Source organism: Salmo trutta, chromosome 5 (genome assembly GCF_901001165.1).
Source record: "Salmo trutta chromosome 5, fSalTru1.1, whole genome shotgun sequence".
Classification (NCBI taxonomy): Eukaryota; Metazoa; Chordata; class Actinopteri; order Salmoniformes; family Salmonidae; genus Salmo; species Salmo trutta.
Window position 1 is genome coordinate 65345256 of NC_042961.1, and position 20442 is coordinate 65365697.

The 20442-nt window shown below is 45.3% G+C and overlaps 1 protein-coding gene and 2 long non-coding RNA genes across 3 annotated transcripts; 2 read left to right on the forward strand and 1 right to left on the reverse strand.

Annotated features, from left to right (window-relative positions):
• The first annotated feature begins 118 nt into the window (after positions 1–118).
• LOC115194814 (uncharacterized) lies at positions 119–2209 on the forward strand. Its single transcript, XR_003878510.1, has 2 exons — positions 119–195; positions 1593–2209. It is a non-coding gene; the product is annotated as an uncharacterized LOC115194814 (long non-coding RNA).
• A 5664-nt stretch (positions 2210–7873) lies between these two features.
• LOC115194790 (uncharacterized) lies at positions 7874–13064 on the forward strand. The gene is made up of 2 exons (XR_003878483.1): positions 7874–8031; positions 13014–13064. It is a non-coding gene; the product is annotated as an uncharacterized LOC115194790 (long non-coding RNA).
• Positions 13065–14790: 1726 nt separating this feature from the next.
• Positions 14791–18694, reverse strand: LOC115194767 (uncharacterized protein K02A2.6-like; the record flags this gene model as incomplete). Its single annotated transcript, XM_029754690.1, has 1 exon — positions 14791–18694. A coding segment is annotated over exon 1 (3816 nt), but the record flags the coding sequence as incomplete, so codon positions are not given.
• Between the last annotated feature and the right edge of the window lie 1748 nt (positions 18695–20442).

Consider the following 20442-nt stretch of genomic DNA (forward strand, 5'->3'; position numbering starts at 1 on the left):
GAACCATGTTGTAAAGTGTTGATAACTGTATCTCTGATTGAACCATGTTGTAAAGTGTTGATAACTGTATCTCTGATTGAACCATGTTTAAAGTGTTGATAACTGTAGCTCTGATTGAACCATGTTGTAAAGTGTTGATAACTGTATGTTTAGGTGAAACCAGGGTACCCAGGAAAACCCACCAAGACCAATTAGGTGAGTTTCTACCTTACAATACAACAGCTGCAGGGGCACAACATGGTATTCTGAACACAGTGTGTACTATATTACGTTACCTCCTAGTAGAAGTAGAAAGTAGGATGGATTAACTACCACAATATGTAATCTAACTGATATGAACTGATAAGGAGTAAATAGCCCTGGTATTGATGAAGAATAAACATCCAAAGTATTGATCAGGAGTAAATATCATGTGTATTGATAAGGAGTAAATAGCCTGGGTATTGAAAAGGAGTAAATATCCTGGATATTGAAAAGGAGTAAATAGCCTGGGTATTGAAAAGGAGTAAATATCCTGGGTATTGAAAAGGAGTAAATATCCTGGGTATTGAAAAGGAGTAAATATCCTGGGTATTGAAAAGGAGTAAATATCCTGGGTATTGAAAAGGAGTAAATATCCTGGGTATTGATAAGGAGTAAATTGCCACATACTGATAAGAAGTAAACAGCCCAGGTATTGATAATGAGTAAACAGCCCAGGTATTGATAATGAGTAAATAGACCTGGTATTGATAATGAGTAAATAGACCTGGTATTGATAATGAGTAAATAGACCTGGTATTGATAATGAGTAAATAGCCCTAGTATTGATAATGAGTAAATAGCCCTGGTATTGATAATGAGTAAATAGACCTGGTATTGATAATGAGTAAATAGACCTGGTATTGATATGGAGTAAATAGACCTGGTATTGATATGGAGTAAATAGACCTGGTATTGATGAGTAAATAGACCTGGTATTGATATGGAGTAAATAGCCCTGGTATTGATGAGTAAATAGCCCTGGTATTGATAAGGAGTAAATAGCCCTGGTATTGATAAGGAGTAAATAGCCCTGGTATTGATAAGGAGTAAATAGCCCTGGTATTGATAATGACTAAATAGCCCTGGTATTGATGAGTAAATAGCCCTGGTATTGATAAGGAGTAAATAGCCCTGGTATTGATAAGGAGTAAATAGCCCTGGTATTGATAAGCAGTAAATAGCCCTGGTATTGATAAGGAGTAAATAGCCCTGGTATTGATAAGCAGTAAATAGCCCAGGTATTGATATGGGAGAGCTGGACATAAGTAGTAAAAAGCCCAGGTATTGATATGGGAGAGCTGGACATATCAGCAAATAGCCCAGGCATTGATGAGGAGTAAAAACCCCTGGTATTGATATCGGAGAGCTGGACATATCCGTAAATAGACCTGGTATTGATAAGGGAGAGCTGGACATAAGCAGGTTCCTCATTGGAAATAATTTGATAGGATTCTAAGTAGCACAGTATTCACTAGTAAATCATCTGATATGATTTACATTTCTAAGTGGTTCTGTATTGGATAAGTAAATACATGGCCACACTGATGAACTACTTCTGTGTTGAACAGGTGATCGTGTTGAAGAAGAGTGAGGCTGAGATCACCTGATCACCATAACAACCATCAGAATGGAACTCATGGAATTCTAATATAGAACTGTGAGTCACAATGCTGTATGTTGTTACATTGTAGCTCCACCTGCTGGAACAATAGTGGCATTTGATCAAATGTGATCTATTAACTGATACATGTATTATTCTGATTGGAATGTGTTTTAATATAATGTATTATTCATTCAGCAGCTGTCCTTTAACATCAGTCATATACTGGTCATATACTGTATAGCATTATGGTTGATACATTGTAAATGCCTTAACTTTTCATGTCTATACAGATCAACTGATAGGTGTTGCGGTTCAGGCATTATTGTTACAGGTTCAGTATAATGTTATACCGTTACATGTTACAGAGCTAGAAACATACAGGAGAGGAGAATTCAATTATTTACTTTATTTTCCCATTTTGGTCTCATTATTATGTTATTTTGTTTAAACAGGAAACTAATGTAGGCCTTTTGTTTTATTGTGGTTGTTTTGTGCAAAACCATAATTTTTCAATGAATCATCCTGGTAAGATATTGCTTTTGTCTTCGTATCATATAGAATGAAATAAATGATTTTCCTCAATCATGTTGCCTGCTTTTTAATCTGTTCTGAATGACATCACAACCAGTCTGTTTTTAATTTCACTCACTTCCCTTTATGTAATTGTAACGGCCTTCGTGAGAGAGAGTAGACCAAGGCGCAGCAGAGTTAGTGTTCATCATGAATATTTAATTAGAAAGAACACTATACAAAACAAAACAAGAAAATCGACAGCCAAACAGTCCTGTCGGGTTCAAAACACTAACAGAAACAATTACCCACAAAACCCAAAGGAAAAACATGCTCCTTATATGTGACTCCCAATCAACAACAACGAACTTCAGCTGTGCCTGATTGGGAGCCACACACGGCCCAAAACAAAGAAAAACAAAAACCTAGAAAAAGGAACATAGAACGCCCACCCAATGTAACACCCTGGCCTAACCAAAATAAAGAACAAAAACCCCTCTCTATGGCCAGGGCGTTACAGTAATATAACATGTTTCGATTTGTTTAACACTTTTTTGGTTACCACATGATTCCATATGTGTTATTTCATAGTTTTGATGTCTTCACTATTATTCTACAATGTAGAAAATAGTAAAAATAAAGAAAACCCCTTGAATGAGTGGGTGTCCTAAAACTCCTGAACTGTAATGTGTATATATAGGTAATATATAGATAAACAGGTGGGGTTCAACCCACCATATATATATATATATATATATATATAGCCACTGTTGTGATGTGTATTTCAAGATTCACATTTGTGCTCATATGTGTTTTAGGACATTTGACATGAAGTTAAAAAAACTGGAACAGACGTCGTGTTACATTCTGTTCGTTGTCAAATTAGCCTTTTGTCTGTTTTGGTTTATTTTTCTAAACTCCTAATAGTTTTATTCACCAGTTACAAACAGCTTTACCTTGGAGTCAGACTTGTTTTGTAGTGAAATGAAGACCTCTCCGACCTCGGCGGTCTGGTGTTTAGGGATTCTGTTCATCAGTGTTTCATTGATAACGACAGGTAGGACACAACATTATTCCTTCATTATTTATCCTGTAGGCTATTTTATTATCTGAGCATAATATTAACAAGAAAGAAACGGGGAGAATTGAAGTGGAGGAAATGTAGATTTCTTGTCGTCACTGTGTTGTCTGATCAGACAGGACAGTTTGGGGTTGTGGTGGAGCTGTAGGCAGGGGTGAAAATCAGATATCAACTTTGGAGGGGACAATTACATTAAATTTTCTCAAGAGCAATTCCTGAGGTGGACACCAAAAGTAGTGCTGTAACACAAGGCCTACGTTGCAATATGTTAAATGTATATTGAGGAACCATAATCACTACTACTGTATAATTGATAGGTACAGTAGTTAACTGAAGGGTTGTCCCAACTTGTTCAAATGTTTAAATCATTATAAAACTACTACAAATAATAGTTATAGCAGTGTTCCTTATCAGTCCAGTATGTACCAGCAATACCAAGAAAGGCCAGTAGGTGGAAATGGTGCTGTACACTGTATGCAGTTTTCGTAAATTCAATGAACATGGTGTGATCTCGTCTAAAATAATCTCCATTGAGAACCATCACAAAGTTGGTCTCCGTATTGAATTGACCTTTTAATTTTACTTTTTTCTGATACATTTATATAGTCATTAAATATGTGCCACTGGCCTGAGTCTACTACAAAAGCTTTACAAGAACAAAAAGCTAAAAATAAGTTCAGTTCTACTTCAATGAATAACCCAAATAAATCAACCAAAATATCTTTCAGTCAGTGTCTCAACTCTTCAAACAACAGCTATGGACAATTATGTCACACAAAGTATGCAATTTTAAATAAAATAACATGAAATAAATCATTAGTAAGTGTACTGTCATGTACTAAAAACTGAAAACTACTAAACAAAAGAACAAATATCAAACAGGGGTCCATGGACCCCTAGGGGTCCCTGGTGTAATTGCAAGGGGTCCGTGGACCCCTAGGGGTCCCTGGTGTAATTGCAAGGGGTCCATGGACCCCTAGGGGTCCCTGGTGTAATTGCAAGGGGTCCATGGACCCCTAGGGGTCCCTGGTGTAATTGCAAGGGGTCCATGGACCCCTAGGGGTCCCTGGTGTAATTGCAAGGGGTCCGTGGACCCCCAGGGGTCCCTGGTGTAATTGCAAGGGGTCCGTGGACCCCCAGGGGTCCCTGGTGTAATTGCAAGGGGTCCGTGGACCCCCAGGGGTCCCTGGTGTAATTGCAAGGGGTCCGTGATATAAAAAAGTGTAATGAACGTATTCAGTACCACAAGGTTTCCAGTAACTTTACATATAATATAGAGGGGGTGGAGGTCCCTGAGGACCGCTCAAAACCTTGCCTGCCTTGCCTCAAAATATGAAAAATGTCTGATCAGCACCTCAACTTGGTCAAACAACCCCCACACCTCCACTGGAAGCCTCCTGAGGACCTCTGCTGCCTCTCCACTACTGCTACAGGGGTATTTGTTGTGAAAGAGAGGGATCTGCACTGAAAGAGAATCTATGTTCAGCTCTGGGTACTGATCTAGAGACTCATCCAACTCCCCCGTGAGAAGCGCTCTTTCCAACTTTTGCAGGACGTTTAGACTGTCCTGGTCAAAACGGTCGCCAAACTGAACCTCCACACCATCCAACACTATTCTGCCCTATAGTGATCCACTGCTTTGCCAGCTGTAACGGCTGTCGGTAGAGAGAGTAGACCAAGGCGCAGCGGAGTTAGTGTTCATCATTGAATTTAATAACAGAAAGAACACTATACGAAACAAAACAAGAAAACCGAACAGCCAAACAGTCTTGTCAGGTGCAAAACACTAAACAGAAACAATTACCCACAAAACCCCAACGGAAAAACAGGCACTTATGTGTGGCTCCCAATCAGCAACAACACTCTACAGCTGTGCCTGATTGGAAGCCACACGGCCAAAATCAATGAAACAAACCAACATAGAAAAATGCACATAGAACGCCTACCCAATGTAACACCCTGGCCTAACCAAAATAAAGAACAAAAACCCCTCTCTATGGCCAGGGCGTTACAGTACCCCCCCCCCCCCCAAGGTGCGGACTCCGACCGCAAAACCTGACTTTGAAGGGGAGGGTCCGGGTGGGCCTTCATACGGCGGCGGCTCAGGTGTGGGACGTGGCCTCTGCTCCACCCTCGGCGTCGCCCTCTTAGGTGTCGCACCTGGCCGCGCCAAAGGTCTGGTGGGCGACCCTGACTGCGCCTGGCTGGCGGGCGGTGATAGCTGCGCCCGGCTGGCGGGCGACCCTGGTTGCGCCCGGCTGGCTGGCGGTGATGGCTGCGCCCGGCTGGCGGGCGGCGATGGCTGCGCCCGGCTGGCAGGCGGCGATGGCTGTGCCCGGCTGGCGGGCGGCGATGGCTGCGCCCGGCTGGCGGGCGACCCTGGTTGCGCCCGGCTGGCGGGTGTCCCTGGCTGTGCCCGGCTGATGGGCGTCCCTGGCGGCTCCGGCGGCACTGACCCAGGATTAGCCAGGCTGAGGAGACATGTAAGAGGCCTGGCCCTAGGCGCAGACACAGGACTCACCGGGCTGGCGGGCGGCTCTGACTGCTCCGGACAGGCGGGCGGCTCTGGCGGCTTCGGACAGGCGGGCGGCTCTGGCGGCTCCGGACAGGCGGGCGGCTCTGGCGGATCCGGACAGGCGCCAGTGCCGCCCGCCTGTCTGGAGCCGCCAGAGCCGCCCGCCTGTCCGGAGCCGCCAGAGCCGCCCGCCTGTCCGGAGCTGCCAGAGCCGCCCGCCTGTCATTATACAGCAGTAGACTACAGTAGACTACCACCCTCAGGTTATTATACAGCAGTAGACTACCACCCTCAGGTCATTATACAGCAGTAGACTACCACCCTCAGGTCATTATACAGCAGTAGACTACCACCCTCAGGTCATTATACAGCAGTAGACTACCACCCTCAGGTTATTATACAGCAGTAGACTACCACCCTCAGGTCATTATACAGTAGTAGACTACCACCCTCAGGTCATTATACAGCAGTAGACTACCACTACCACCCTCAGGTCATTATACAGCAGTAGACTACCACTACCACCCTCAGGTCATTATACAGCAGTAGACTACCACCCTCAGGTCATTATACAGCAGTAGACTACCACTACCACCCTCAGGTTATTATACAGCAGTAGACTACCACCCTCAGGTCATTATACAGCAGTAGACTACCACCCTCAGGTCATTATACAGTAGTAGACTACCACCCTCAGGTCATTATACAGCAGTAGACTACCACTACCACCCTCAGGTCATTATACAGTAGTAGACTACCACTACCCCCCTCAGGTCATTATACAGCAGTAGACTACCACCCTCAGGTCATTATACAGCAGTAGAATACCACTACCACCCTCAGGTTATTATACAGCAGTAGACTACCACTACCACCCTCAGGTCATTATACAGCAGTAGACTACCACCCTCAGGTCATTATACAGCAGTAGACTACCACCCTCAGGTTATTATACAGCAGTAGACTACCACCCTCAGGTCATTATACAGTAGTAGACTACCACCCTCAGGTTATTATACAGCAGTAGACTACCACCCTCAGGTCATTATACAGCAGTAGACTACCACTACCACCCTCAGGTCATTATACAGCAGTAGACTACCACTACCACCCTCAGGTTATTATACAGCAGTAGACTACCACCCTCAGGTCATTATACAGTAGTAGACTACCACTACCACCCTCAGGTTATTATACAGCAGTAGACTACCACCCTCAGGTCATTATACAGTAGTAGACTACCACCCTCAGGTTATTATACAGCAGTAGACTACCACCCTCAGGTCATTATACAGTAGTAGACTACCACTACCACCCTCAGGTCATTATATAGCAGTAGACTACCACCCTCAGGTCATTATATAGCAGTAGACTACCACCCTCAGGTCATTATACAGCAGTAGACTACCACCCTCAGGTCATTATACATGGGCACCTCTACAATTAACATGTTAACATGTGTTAATTGTAGGGGTGCCCATGGAGCTGGGGATCAGAAATGTCCCGTGAGAGAGAGGCAGGTTGAGGATTCCAGGGTTATAGTAGAGCAGAGGTTGTCATATGCTGAGGCAGTGAAGAAAGTAGAGGAAGATGGGTTAAGGGGGAGGAGTGGTGAGAGTAGTAGAGATATACCAGTACAGAGGGATAGGGCAAAATGTGAAATAAGTTTCAGTAAGATTGGATTTTTAGCATTTATAGCAATGGTTATGAACTGTACAGCAGGGATGGATCTGAAGTCTCAGGAAATAGAGGTTGTGGTGGCAGCTGCAGAGAGGTATTTGGGTGTGTGGGAGACTTGACAATAGAAAGAGTAACAGGGTGTGTTAAGTGGTGATGTCCCATCCTTTCAGGGTGATGGCATGAGGTAGGAATAAATACATTTAATTAGTGGAGTAGGGGGGTGTTAATTTTATTTAATATAATTTTGAAATTAGTGATTATAGTGTTAGATGGTAGGGTATTTATTCAGTTCATTGTTTTCTTTTTCAAGTAAAGTATAAGGGAGTTGTACTCCAGGCTAGTAGGTGGCGGTAATGCAACAAATTGGATGCCAACCGCCGTTAAACCTCAGAAGAAGAAGATTGTTGGGAACGTCATTAGACGGAAAAGGAAAGACGTCATTAGTCGGAAAAGGAAAGACGTCTGTAGACGGAAGAGGAAGGAAAGTGTGTTTGAAACTAAAATCGCTAGTAACAACCAGCATCAAACATAACATTGCTTGTCAAATGGATATCATTTCTCGTTATGGTTTGTAGTTATGCTGGCTTTGCTTCTGCTGTCTTTCTACAACATCCGAAGGTGTGTTGCTCACACCATCGCTTAGCTAGCTTCAGAAAGCTCAGCTACCTAGCTAGCTAAGTTAGCTAGTAAACAAAATGTAAGCTGGCTAGCAAAGATACATCCTGAAGTGATATAACGTTGTTAGCAATACGATGTGAAGTTATATGGTGTTATTCTCAACTTGCTATCATCTTAGATCATCCAGATGCAGGTTTATGTAGCTAACGTTAACTAGTTAACTGGGTTAGCATGTCATTACGTTAACTAGTTAACTGACTTGTCTAGTTAAATAAAGGTTACAAAAAATGACAATTTCCAGTGACACAGTAGCCAGCTAGCTCTGCAGACCCTGTTCTATTTCAGTAGCCAGCTAGCTCTGCAGACCCTGTTCTACTTCAGTAGCCAGCTAGCTCTGCAGACCCTGTTCTATTTCAGTAGCCAGCTAGCTCTGCAGACCCTGTTCTATTTCAGTAGCCAGCTAGCTCTGCAGACCCTGTTCTACTTCAGTAGCCAGCTAGCTCTGCAGACCCTGTTCTACTACAGTAGCCAGCTAGCTCTGCAGACCCTGTTCTGCTTCAGTAGCCAGCTAGCTCTGCAGACCCTGTTCTACTTCAGTAGCCAGCTAGCTCTGCAGACCCTGTTCTACTTCAGTAGCCAGCTAGCTCTGCAGACCCTGTTCTACTTCAGTAGCCAGCTAGCTCTGCAGACCCTGTTCTACTTCAGTAGCCAGCTAGCTCTGCAGACCCTGTTCTACTTCAGTAGCCAGCTAGCTCTGCAGACCCTGTTCTACTTCAGTAGCCAGCTAGCTCTGCAGACCCTGTTCTACTTCAGTAGCCAGCTAGCTCTGCAGACCCTGTTCTACTTCAGTAGCCAGCTAGCTCTGCAGACCCTGTTCTACTTCAGTAGCCAGCTAGCTCTGCAGACCCTGTTCTAGTTAAGTAGCCAGCTAGCTCTGCAGACCCTGTTCTAGTTAAGTAGCCAGCTAGCTCTGCAGACCCTGTTCTACTTCAGTAGCCAGCTAGCTCTACAGACCCTGTTCTACTTCAGTAGCCAGCTAGCTCTGCAGACCCTGTTCTAGTTCAGTAGCCAGCTAGCTCTGCAGACCCTGTTCTAGTTCAGTAGCCAGCTAGCTCTGCAGACCCTGTTCTACTTCAGTAGCCAGCTAGCTCTGCAGACCCTGTTCTAGTTCAGTAGCCAGCTAGCTCTGCAGACCCTGTTCTACTTCAGTAGCCAGCTAGCTCTGCAGACCCTGTTCTAGTTCAGTAGCCAGCTAGCTCTGCAGACCCTGTTCTACTTCAGTAGCCAGCTAGCTCTGCAGACCCTGTTCTACTTCAGTAGCCAGCTAGCTCTGCAGACCCTGTTCTATTTCAGTAGCCAGCTAGCTCTGCAGACCCTGTTCTAGTTCAGTAGCCAGCTAGCTCTGCAGACCCTGTTCTACTTCAGTAGCCAGCTAGCTCTGCAGACCCTGTTCTACTACAGTAGCCAGCTAGCTCTGCAGACCCTGTTCTGCTTCAGTAGCCAGCTAGCTCTGCAGACCCTGTTCTACTTCAGTAGCCAGCTAGCTCTGCAGACCCTGTTCTACTTCAGTAGCCAGCTAGCTCTGCAGACCCTGTTCTACTACAGTAGCCAGCTAGCTCTGCAGACCCTGTTCTACTTCAGTAGCCAGCTAGCTCTGCAGACCCTGTTCTACTTCAGTAGCCAGCTAGCTCTGCAGACCCTGTTCTACTTCAGTAGCCAGCTAGCTCTGCAGACCCTGTTCTACTTCAGTAGCCAGCTAGCTCTGCAGACCCTGTTCTACTTCAGTAGCCAGCTAGCTCTGCAGACCCTGTTCTACTTCAGTAGCCAGCTAGCTCTGCAGACCCTGTTCTACTTCAGTAGCCAGCTAGCTCTGCAGACCCTGTTCTAGTTAAGTAGCCAGCTAGCTCTGCAGACCCTGTTCTACTTCAGTAGCCAGCTAGCTCTACAGACCCTGTTCTACTTCAGTAGCCAGCTAGCGCTGCAGACCCTGTTCTAGTTCAGTAGCCAGCTAGCTCTGCAGACCCTGTTCTAGTTCAGTAGCCAGCTAGCTCTGCAGACCCTGTTCTAGTTCAGTAGCCAGCTAGCTCTGCAGACCCTGTTCTAGTTCAGTAGCCAGCTAGCTCTGCAGACCCTGTTCTAGTTCAGTAGCCAGCTAGCTCTGCAGACCCTGTTCTACTTCAGTAGCCAGCTAGCTCTGCAGACCCTGTTCTACTTCAGTAGCCAGCTAGCTCTGCAGACCCTGTTCTACTTCAGTAGCCAGCTAGCTCTGCAGACCCTGTTCTACTTCAGTAGCCAGCTAGCTCTGCAGACCCTGTTCTACTTCAGTAGCCAGCTAGCTCTGCAGACCCTGTTCTACTTCAGTAGCCAGCTAGCTCTGCAGACCCTGTTCTACTTCAGTAGCCAGCTAGCTCTGCAGACCCTGTTCTAGTTAAGTAGCCAGCTAGCTCTGCAGACCCTGTTCTACTTCAGTAGCCAGCTAGCTCTGCAGACCCTGTTCTAGTTAAGTAGCCAGCTAGCTCTGCAGACCCTGTTCTACTTCAGTAGCCAGCTAGCTCTACAGACCCTGTTCTACTTCAGTAGCCAGCTAGCGCTGCAGACCCTGTTCTAGTTCAGTAGCCAGCTAGCTCTGCAGACCCTGTTCTAGTTCAGTAGCCAGCTAGTTCTGCAGACCCTGTTCTAGTTCAGTAGCCAGCTAGCTCTGCAGACCCTGTTCTACTTCAGTAGCCAGCTAGCTCTGCAGACCCTGTTCTACTTCAGTAGCCAGCTAGCTCTGCAGACCCTGTTCTACTTCAGTAGCCAGCTAGCTCTGCAGACCCTGTTCTACTTCAGTAGCCAGCTAGCTCTGCAGACCCTGTTCTACTTCAGTAGCCAGCTAGCTCTGCAGACCCTGTTCTACTTCAGTAGCCAGCTAGCTCTGCAGACCCTGTTCTACTTCAGTAGCCAGCTAGCTCTGCAGACCCTGTTCTAGTTCAGTAGCCAGCTAGCTCTGCAGACCCTGTTCTACTTCAGTAGCCAGCTAGCTCTGCAGACCCTGTTCTACTTCAGTAGCCAGCTAGCTCTGCAGACCCTGTTCTACTTCAGTAGCCAGCTAGCTCTGCAGACCCTGTTCTGCTTCAGTAGCCAGCTAGCTCTGCAGACCCTGTTCTACTTCAGTAGCCAGCTAGCTCTGCAGACCCTGTTCTACTTCAGTAGCCAGCTAGCTCTGCAGACCCTGTTCTACTTCAGTAGCCAGCTAGCTCTGCAGACCCTGTTCTACTTCAGTAGCCAGCTAGCTCTGCAGAACCTGTTCTACTTCAGTAGCCAGCTAGCTCTGCAGACCCTGTTCTACATCAGTAGCCAGCTAGCTCTGCAGACCCTGTTCTACTTCAGTAGCCAGCTAGCTCTGCAGACCCTGTTCTACTACAGTAGCCAGCTAGCTCTGCAGACCCTGTTCTACTTCAGTAGCCAGCTAGCTCTGCAGACCCTGTTCTACTTCTAGGAAACCTGCTGTTAATTGCATGTTGTTCAGTGATTCCATTTTATTGATCAACGAACGTGAAATACAATGTATCAAGTGTATGAGTGTGTCCTCATTGCACATCTGTTATTTGATGTCGCACCTCAAATGACGAGCTAGTGGACTGAGACCAGATGGGGGGGTGAGATAGGTGGTGACATGACAGTGTGTTATCAGAGGACTGAGACCAGATGGGGGGTGTAATAGGTGGTGACATGACAGTGTGTTATCAGAGGACTGAGACCAGATGGGGGGTGTAATAGGTGGTGACATGACAGTGTGTTATCAGAGGACTGAGACCAGATGGGGGGTGTAATAGGTGGTGACATGAGGGTGGGTATAATTTGTGGAACGTTCCAAACAAAGTCGTATAACGGTAGAATGAGATACCGGGTAGAAAGTGAACAATGTAATAACGTTTTTCAACCACCACGTTTATTCTGAAAAATGTCTCTCTTCGTTCTGGTAGCCTCCACCATTCCTCGTTCGTTGGTTTAGTTATTATTTCCGGTGTTCCTGCATTCGCTGGTGAACTCTGTTGCGCCTCAATTAGGGAATCACTATGGTTGAAATGTAACTAATGACTGCCAGCCCCAGTATTTTATTAGCTAGGTTGCTTGGACACAATTGTTACCGATGATACTGTATACACCAGCCTACTCGTACTACAGAAACATACATTGTATTTTGCCAAGTTCTCTCTGTGTTAATCCTGTTTCCCAAATATATCAGCTAACTTGTTAAATAACGATTAAATAAATTAGAACATATAAAATATATGCTTTGACCTATTCCAGGTAACCGAAAGATGCTTGATTCACTACAGCTGCTTTTGAAGAACTTTCCAGTCGTTTTTGCTTTACATTCTGACTTTTGAACGTCTGTTTATTGGACATATATATTAGTGTCTAATAAAACAGAGCAACGTGTGTAAAGCATCCCATCTGTTTTAAGGTTATAGTTTGTGTGATGTAGTTCCTCTTGATGTCCACTAGGTGTCAGCACAGTTTCAATAATGTCACACCAGGTTATTACATGTTTTCATGTTGTGAATACTACATGTGTAGACCTTACAGTGAAATGCTGACTTACAAGCCCTTAACCAACAATTTAGTTTGAAGAAAAATATGTGTTAAGTAAAAAATAAGAAATAAAAGTAACAAATAATTAAAGAGCAGTAGTAAAATCAAAATAGCGAGGCTCTATACATGGGGTACCGGTTAGTCGAGGTAATTGAGGTGTTCCTTTCAAGTCCAGTGGTGTAAATTACTATTAATAGTATAATTAGTACTTAGTATATAATATTAGTATTAATATTAGTATTAATTACTATTATTATTACAAAAATGTATTTAAACTACTCCACTACATTCCGTTTATATATCTGGTTATTTTGTATCTGTACTTTTACTCTTTCTGTTTCTTTACAACTTTACATTTTACTTCACTACATTTCTAAATACAATGTATTTTTTACTCCATACAGTTTCCCTGGCACACAAAAGTACTTGTTTCATTTCGAATGCTGAGCCGGACAGGAAAATGGTCCAATTCACACACTTATCAAGAGAACATCCCTGGTCATCCCTACTGTCCCTGATCTGGAGGACTCACTAAACAGAGAACATCCCTGGTCATCCCTACTGCCTCTGATCTGGAGGACTCACTAAACAGAGAACATCCCTGGTCATCCCTACTGCCTCTGATCTGGAGGACTCACTAAACAGAGAACATCCCTGGTCATCCCTACTGCCTCTGATCTGGAGGACTCACTAAACAGAGAACATCCCTGGTCATCCCTACTGCCTCTGATCTGGAGGACTCACTAAACAGAGAACATCCCTGGTCATCCCTACTGCCTCTGATCTGGAGGACTCACTAAACAGAGAACATCCCTGGTCATCCCTACTGCCTCTGACCTGGAGGACTCACTAAACACATGCTTCATTTGTAAATGATGTCTGATTGTTGGAGTGTTCCCCTGGTTATTTCTTAAATAAAAAAACAAGAGAATCGTGCTGTCTGGTTTGCTTAATATATGGAAGGTCAAATCATTTATACTTTTACCACTGATACTTAAGTATATTTTAGCAATGACGTTTACTTAGTATTTTACTGGGTGACTTTCACTTTTACTTGAGTCATTTTCTATTAACATCTTATTATTGTACCTTTTTCCCTTCATTTGCCTACTACTGTCTATAAGCTGTCATAACATGTGGGTTTTTTCATGGGGACCAGGTATCGGAACGCCTTTGAAGGGTCTACAAAGCCCCCAGGTAAAAGTTGGCTTTTGCAGACAAGGATTGTATTGTTACTCCACGACATAATATGTTATCACAACTCTATTAAAAGGACATTCTACACAAGGTGTCACTTCATTCCTTCTATTTGATGGGAACTCCTGTTTAGGAATGGGGAACGAGTGCTCTCTCTTGGGAAAAAAACATGTTTATACCTATGCATTACCTTTAGCAATAATAATAATAATAAACCTCTACTTTAGTAAAGAAAGGTGTAGTAACTTGACAAGGAATGCCCACACGCATTTCGATATTACTTTCCTTTACTTTCAACCCAAACCTAAAGGTGTATTGCCAGGTACAAACGGTACAAATATAACAGAACTATATAGCCCACTCAGCCGGTGGTAGAATCACATTGCACAGAACTCACTCTTGATGATGACATCATCAAAGGGGAAAGGTCAAGGTTAATGCCAATAATAACCATGTAATTATTTATATAGTGTCCACACTATAACACTTCTCCCCCCTCAATTTAAATCCCCCCCCTGTAAGGAAAACATAAGGTTAACAAGTAAACCACATTAGTGTTTTCTTCTCTTTACTACACCACACTGTAGAACTTCTGCTGGTGTTACCGTAAATGTAACCAAAACAACAACAATAAAATGACAGTCCTTATTTCTTTTCAACTAGGTCTGCTGCTCCAAACAAACACTAACACCACGAGTCTCTCAGTCTCAACTACAGAGTTAGTTTTTCAGGAGGCTTGTGACTACGCTGTGATCTGCGCAGTACTCCTGGTGTGCTACGAGACACAGGTAAGGCATGTCCCAGTGGAGCTGGGTCTGAGGGCACAGGAGCGGGTTGGGTGTTTGTGAGAGAATGTCCATCACCCTCTGCTGGAACCACTGAATGCCCCTGTTCCTCAGATGCTGTTTCCTGTGGGATTTCAACTTGTATACTACCACCCACAGCTGTTCCGTCTGAAAACATGTTCTTGTCTTTGTCATAGCGCAGGCGGAGATGGTCCTGGTGTCTGCGCATGACTCGACCATCAGTCAGTTTGACCACAAAGGAGACGGGACCACTCTGACTCAGAATGATACCTGGCAACCAGCGTTGGCTGCTTGTGAAGTTGCGGATGTAGACAGTGTCATTGGGTTTTAACTGTCTCTCCCTTGCGTGGTGGTCATGTCTCTCTTTTTGTTTCTCCTGCTTCCGTTCCACTCGTGCTCTGATGTTCGGACGCAGTAGATCCAGGTGAGCTTTTGGCCTTCTGCCCATTAACATCACCGCTGGAGCCTGTCCTGTTGTTGTTTGTGGCGTGATGCGGTACTGGAACAAGAACCGAGAGAGCTTAGTAGTGATGGTTCCCCCAGTCATCCTTTTGAGCCCCTCTTTCAGTGTCTGCACAGCCCGCTCCGCTAAGCCGTTTGAGGCCGGGTGAAACGGGGCGCTGCGGACATGGCGGATCCCGTTTCTCCGCATGAATTCTTGGAACAAATCACAGGTAAACGTTGTTGCGTTGTCGGACACCAGAGAGTCCGGCAGACCATGGGTTGAAAACACCTGCCGAAGCTTTTCGATGGTTGTGGTCGCTGTGATGTTGCTCATGATGTGCGCCTCCAGCCACTTGGAGTGTGCGTCCACCATGACAAGGAACATGTGACCCATGAAAGGGCCTGCAAAATCTATATGCAGCCTAGACCATGGGTGGTCAGGCCACTCCCACAGATGTAGTGGCGCGGGCGGCGCCATCTTCTGGTTGATCTGGCACTCAGAACATGATTTAACTTTGTCTTCTACCTCCTGATCCATGTTAGGCCACCAGATGTAAGATCTGGCTAAACTTTTCATCCGGGAGGCACCCGGGTGAGCCTCATGGACCTCATCCATGACTTGTGCACGGCCAGGGGGTGGAACAACCACTCTGGACCCCCAGAGTATGCAGCCATCCTGCACACTCAGCTCCGTTTTGCGCTTTGCGTAAGGTCCTAGTCCATCATCCTCTATGACAGGAGGCCAACCCTGCATCAGGAATCTTTTCACTTGGGACAGGATAGGATCCCGGTCTGTCCACTGTTTGATCTGATTGGCATTCACAGGTGAGTTTGACAATCTCTCCATTAGGAAAATTGTCTCGGGAGGCACCACAGTTGTGGCAGGCATCTCTGGTAGCGGGAGACGGCTGAGCGCGTCTGCATTTGCATTGTCCTTCCCCGCTCTATACACTATCGTATACTGGTAAGCCGACAGTGTCAGGGCCCAACGCTGTAACCTTGCTGAAGCCATGGGCGGAATGCATCTTGATTCACTAAAAAGGCTCATCAGTGGTTTGTGGTCAGTGCATATGGTGAAATGACTACCGTAGAGGTACTGATGGAAGCGTTTCACAGCAAAGACTATGGCCAGACCTTCCTTGTCTAACTGTGAATAACCCTTCTCAGCACTCGTCAGCGTACGTGATGCAAATCCAATGGGTCTCTCTGACCCGTCCTCCATCTGATGAGAGAGTACTGCCCCGACGCCATAGGGTGAGGCGTCACATGACAGGATGATCTCTTTGTCTTGGTCAAAATGAACCAGAAGTTGTGCTGATTGTAGTAGTGCTTTCACTTCCTTGAAAGCTTTCTCTTGTGCTGGCCCCCACTTCCATTTACAGTCTTTGTGGAGCAACCGATAAAGTGGAGCCAACACTGTTGACAGCTCAGGGAGGAACTTCCCATAGTAGTTCACCATGCCCAGGAACGACCTGAGCTCTGACCCATTCTTGGGGTTTGGAGCATCCTTGATTGCCCTGACTTTGTCCTCCACAGGACACAGACCCTGCGCTGTGATCTTGTGACCTAGGTATGTCACACTCTGTGCTTGGAATGTGCACTTGCTACGCTTCAGGCGCAGCCCTGCCTCAGAGAATCTCTTTAACACCTGGTCCAGATGGTGGAGGTGCTCCTCCTCCGTCTCCCCTGTAACCAGGATGTCATCCAGGTACACTGCTACATGAGGGATCCCCTGCAGCAGATTGTCCATTGTCCTCTGGAAAATGGCTGGGCTGGACGCCACTCCGAAAACCAAGCGGTTGTACCTGAACAAGCCTTTGTGCGTGTTGACTGTGACATACTCTTTTGAGTCCTCGTCCAGGAGGAGCTGTTGGTAGGCGTGACTCATGTCAAGCTTTGAGAACGTCTTGCCTCCTGCCAGTGTCGCGAACAAGTCCTCCACCCGTGGCAGCGGGTAAGCGTCTAGCTTAGAGGCCCTGTTGATGGTGAGTTTGTAGTCCCCACATATACGCACCGTGCCGTCACTTTTCAGAACGGGAACGATAGGAGCTGCCCAGCGGGAGAACTGAACGGGAGTAATGACGTTTGCTTCCTGCAGCCGCTCCAACTCATCTTCCACTTTCTTTTTCATGGCGTAAGGCACTGTCCTGGGCTTGAAAAAGCGAGGCTCGGCCTGAGGATCCACGAACAGCTTAACTGTAGTGCCCTGCAGTGTGCCCAGTTCCTCTTTGAAAATCTCTGGGTATTTTTGAATGACATCCTCAGTCACTCGGGTGTGTTTTATCTCACCCCAGCTCAGTTGTATTTTGTTTAGCCAGTCACGCCCTAGTAAACTAGGCCCATTCCCTTTCACCACCAGGAGCCGTGCTCTCGCTTCCTGGCTGTTGTATGCAATGTTCACTTCTAGAGCCCCAAGCAATGGTATGGTCTCCCCGGTGTACGTACGCAGTCTGATCCCTGCCGGTGTGAGGGCAGAAACCTGTCTTGAGCCCCATTTTTGTTTGTAGGTCTCCTCACTTATGACAGAGGCAGAGGCCCCCGTGTCAACCTCCATCCTCATCTGCTTTCCATCTACCTCCACTGTAGCATAAATAGGCTCTGCGCGCGGCTCCCTCACATTAAACATGTTGTAGGAACAATGCTCGTCCTCCTCCTCTGTGCTCTCTAGGTGGTGCGCTGCTGACTGAGGCTTTGGTGCTGTGAACTTGCCCAGCCCAGTCCGCCCACCCTCTGGCTTGCTCCTAGGACCCCTGCATTTTTTTGCTAAATGTCCCTTTTTGTTGCAATTGTGACAGACAGTCTCCATGAACTTACAGTTGTTACCATAATGTGTCCCTCCACATCTGAAACATTCCACTGCTTTTCCCCTTTTTCCTGCCGCCTCTTTTGTCACCTGATGCACTGCACCACTTTCACTGTTGGCCTTTTGAATATTTTTCACATTACTAGCGGCCATCTCCATCCCTTGAGATAGTTCCAATGCCCTCTTGAAAGTCAGTGTGGCTTCCCCCAGCAACCGGCGCTGTATGCTGTCCTCATTACTGCCACAGACTAATCTGTCACGGAGCAAGTCCTCTAACATAGCCCCAAACTCACAATGTTCAGAGAGTTCCCGTAATTCAGCAACAAAGTTAGCAACAGACTGACCTGTTTTCCGAAAATGGCAGTTAAACTTGAACCTCTGGACAATCACTGAAGGCTTTGGATTGTGGTGAGTCTGAACGAGAGCAACTAGATCCCCAAAAGGAATTTCTCCCGGTCTCCGTGGTGTAGCCAAATTCCTCATTAGCTTGTAGGTTTTAGCCCCACACACACTCAAGAGAATAGAGCGCTGTTTAGCCTCATCTATGATTCCATTTGCCAAGAAAAAGTGTCCCAACCTTTCCACATATTCCGTCCAGTCTTCGTTCTCTTCCACAAACTCAGTGATAGTCCCAAACATTGCCATTATAACGCCAACCTGTCCTTGATCCTCGTTAGCGATTTGCACTTGCTGCTGATTGTCCCCGTCGGCGTTTCCGTCCAGTGGCACCTGCTCTCCGTCGCTCATTAAGCTAGCTAGCTAACTCGCCCTGTACAAGTTGATAAAGTTTTATCCTCGTCGCCAAAAAGGTGTAGTAACTTGACAAGGAATGCCCACACGCATTTCGATATTACTTTCCTTTACTTTCAACCCAAACCTAAAGGTGTATTGCCAGGTACAAACGGTACAAATATAACAGAACTATATAGCCCACTCAGCCGGTGGTAGAATCACATTGCACAGAACTCACTCTTGATGATGACATCATCAAAGGGGAAAGGTCAAGGTTAATGCCAATAATAACCATGTAATTATTTATATAGTGTCCACACTATAACAAAAACAATTATGACAGGTGTGTTGTAATAAAAATGAGTGGTGTCCACTGACTAAATGCAGTCTTTCTGGAAAACCCAGATATTCACAAAGTGTTTGATGAAGGACACGTTGTTTCTTCATGCAAAATAGATTTGACCTTTAAAATTCAATTAAGCTGCTTTATTTTCAGGGTTTAGTGAAGGTGGGTCATTTTTTACCCTTGGGACAATAGGAGTAAACAGACTGTTAAGACTACACAAGGGTTAAGTCAAGTATTTACAAGGTGTCTAGTCATTTCACAAAATTATATTTCAGTGTCATGTCCCTTAAATTACAATTATTGAATTTGAAAATTCTGTGGGAAAGGAGGTTATTGGGGGGCCTTGAGGCACAAGAGAAATTGAAATAGGATTGTTATAATGCTTTAATGTTATAATGCTGTAATGTTATAATGCTATAATGCTAAGTCCATTCCTGTGTTTGAATTGATATTAGATACCCACTGTTGACAAAGTGTTTGAAGAAGGGTTGTTTCAGTCAGTCAGTCATCCATGTTATATGAAACGATAGGGTGGTGACCACCGTAGGGGTCATCCATGCTATATGAAACGATAGGGTGGTGACCACCGTAGGGGTCATCCATGCTATATGAAACGATAGGGTGGTGACCACCGTAGGGGTCATCCATGCTATATGAAACGATAGGGTGGTGACCACCGTAGGGGTCATCCATGCTATATGAAACGATAGGGTGGTGACCACCGTAGGGGTCATCCATGCTATATGAAACGATAGGGTGATGACCACCGTAGGGGTCATCAGGAATTTAGAATGATCAAAGGGTCAATGGTCCAATTCCTGATCTTTAGGCCCAGAATGGCACTAGTAACACATGCAGGTGAAATACCCTGTAATTGACCAGAATGACTGATTGCGTTATCAGACAGACATGCATGCATGCATTACCCTAATAATGTTTTGAAATATACAGAAATGTTGAAAGTTTGTTTTCATTTGAATTCATTCTAACGGGTGAAAATGAACTGGGTCTTTTCTGTGTATGTGCCGGTCTTTAAGCATAAATGTAAATATATAAAATATACTAATAATGCATCCAGTCTCTGGTTATTGGTGATACTTCCCATTCTGCCTAATTGTGACCTTTGACCCCTTGCACATGGCCTTAAATTTCCACATTCTGGATGACATCCTGCCAGACTTTGTTGGTATTTCACTGTTTGATCTAGCATGTGACTGTTTTTTCCCCCAGCACTTGTCCCATGTTGGCTGGCCTACTATGCAGTTAAATGGAAAGGTTTCTCCCCAGTACTTGTCCCATGTTGGCTGGCCTACTATGCAGTTAAATGGAAAGGTTTTTCCCCAGCACTTGTCCCATGTTGGCTGGCCTACTATGCAGTTAAATGGAAAGGTTTTTCCCCAGCACTTGTCCCATGTTGGCTGGCCCACTATGCAGTTAAATGGAAAGGTTTTTCCCCAGCACTTGTCCCATGTTAGCTGGCCCACTATGCAGTTAAATGGAAAGGT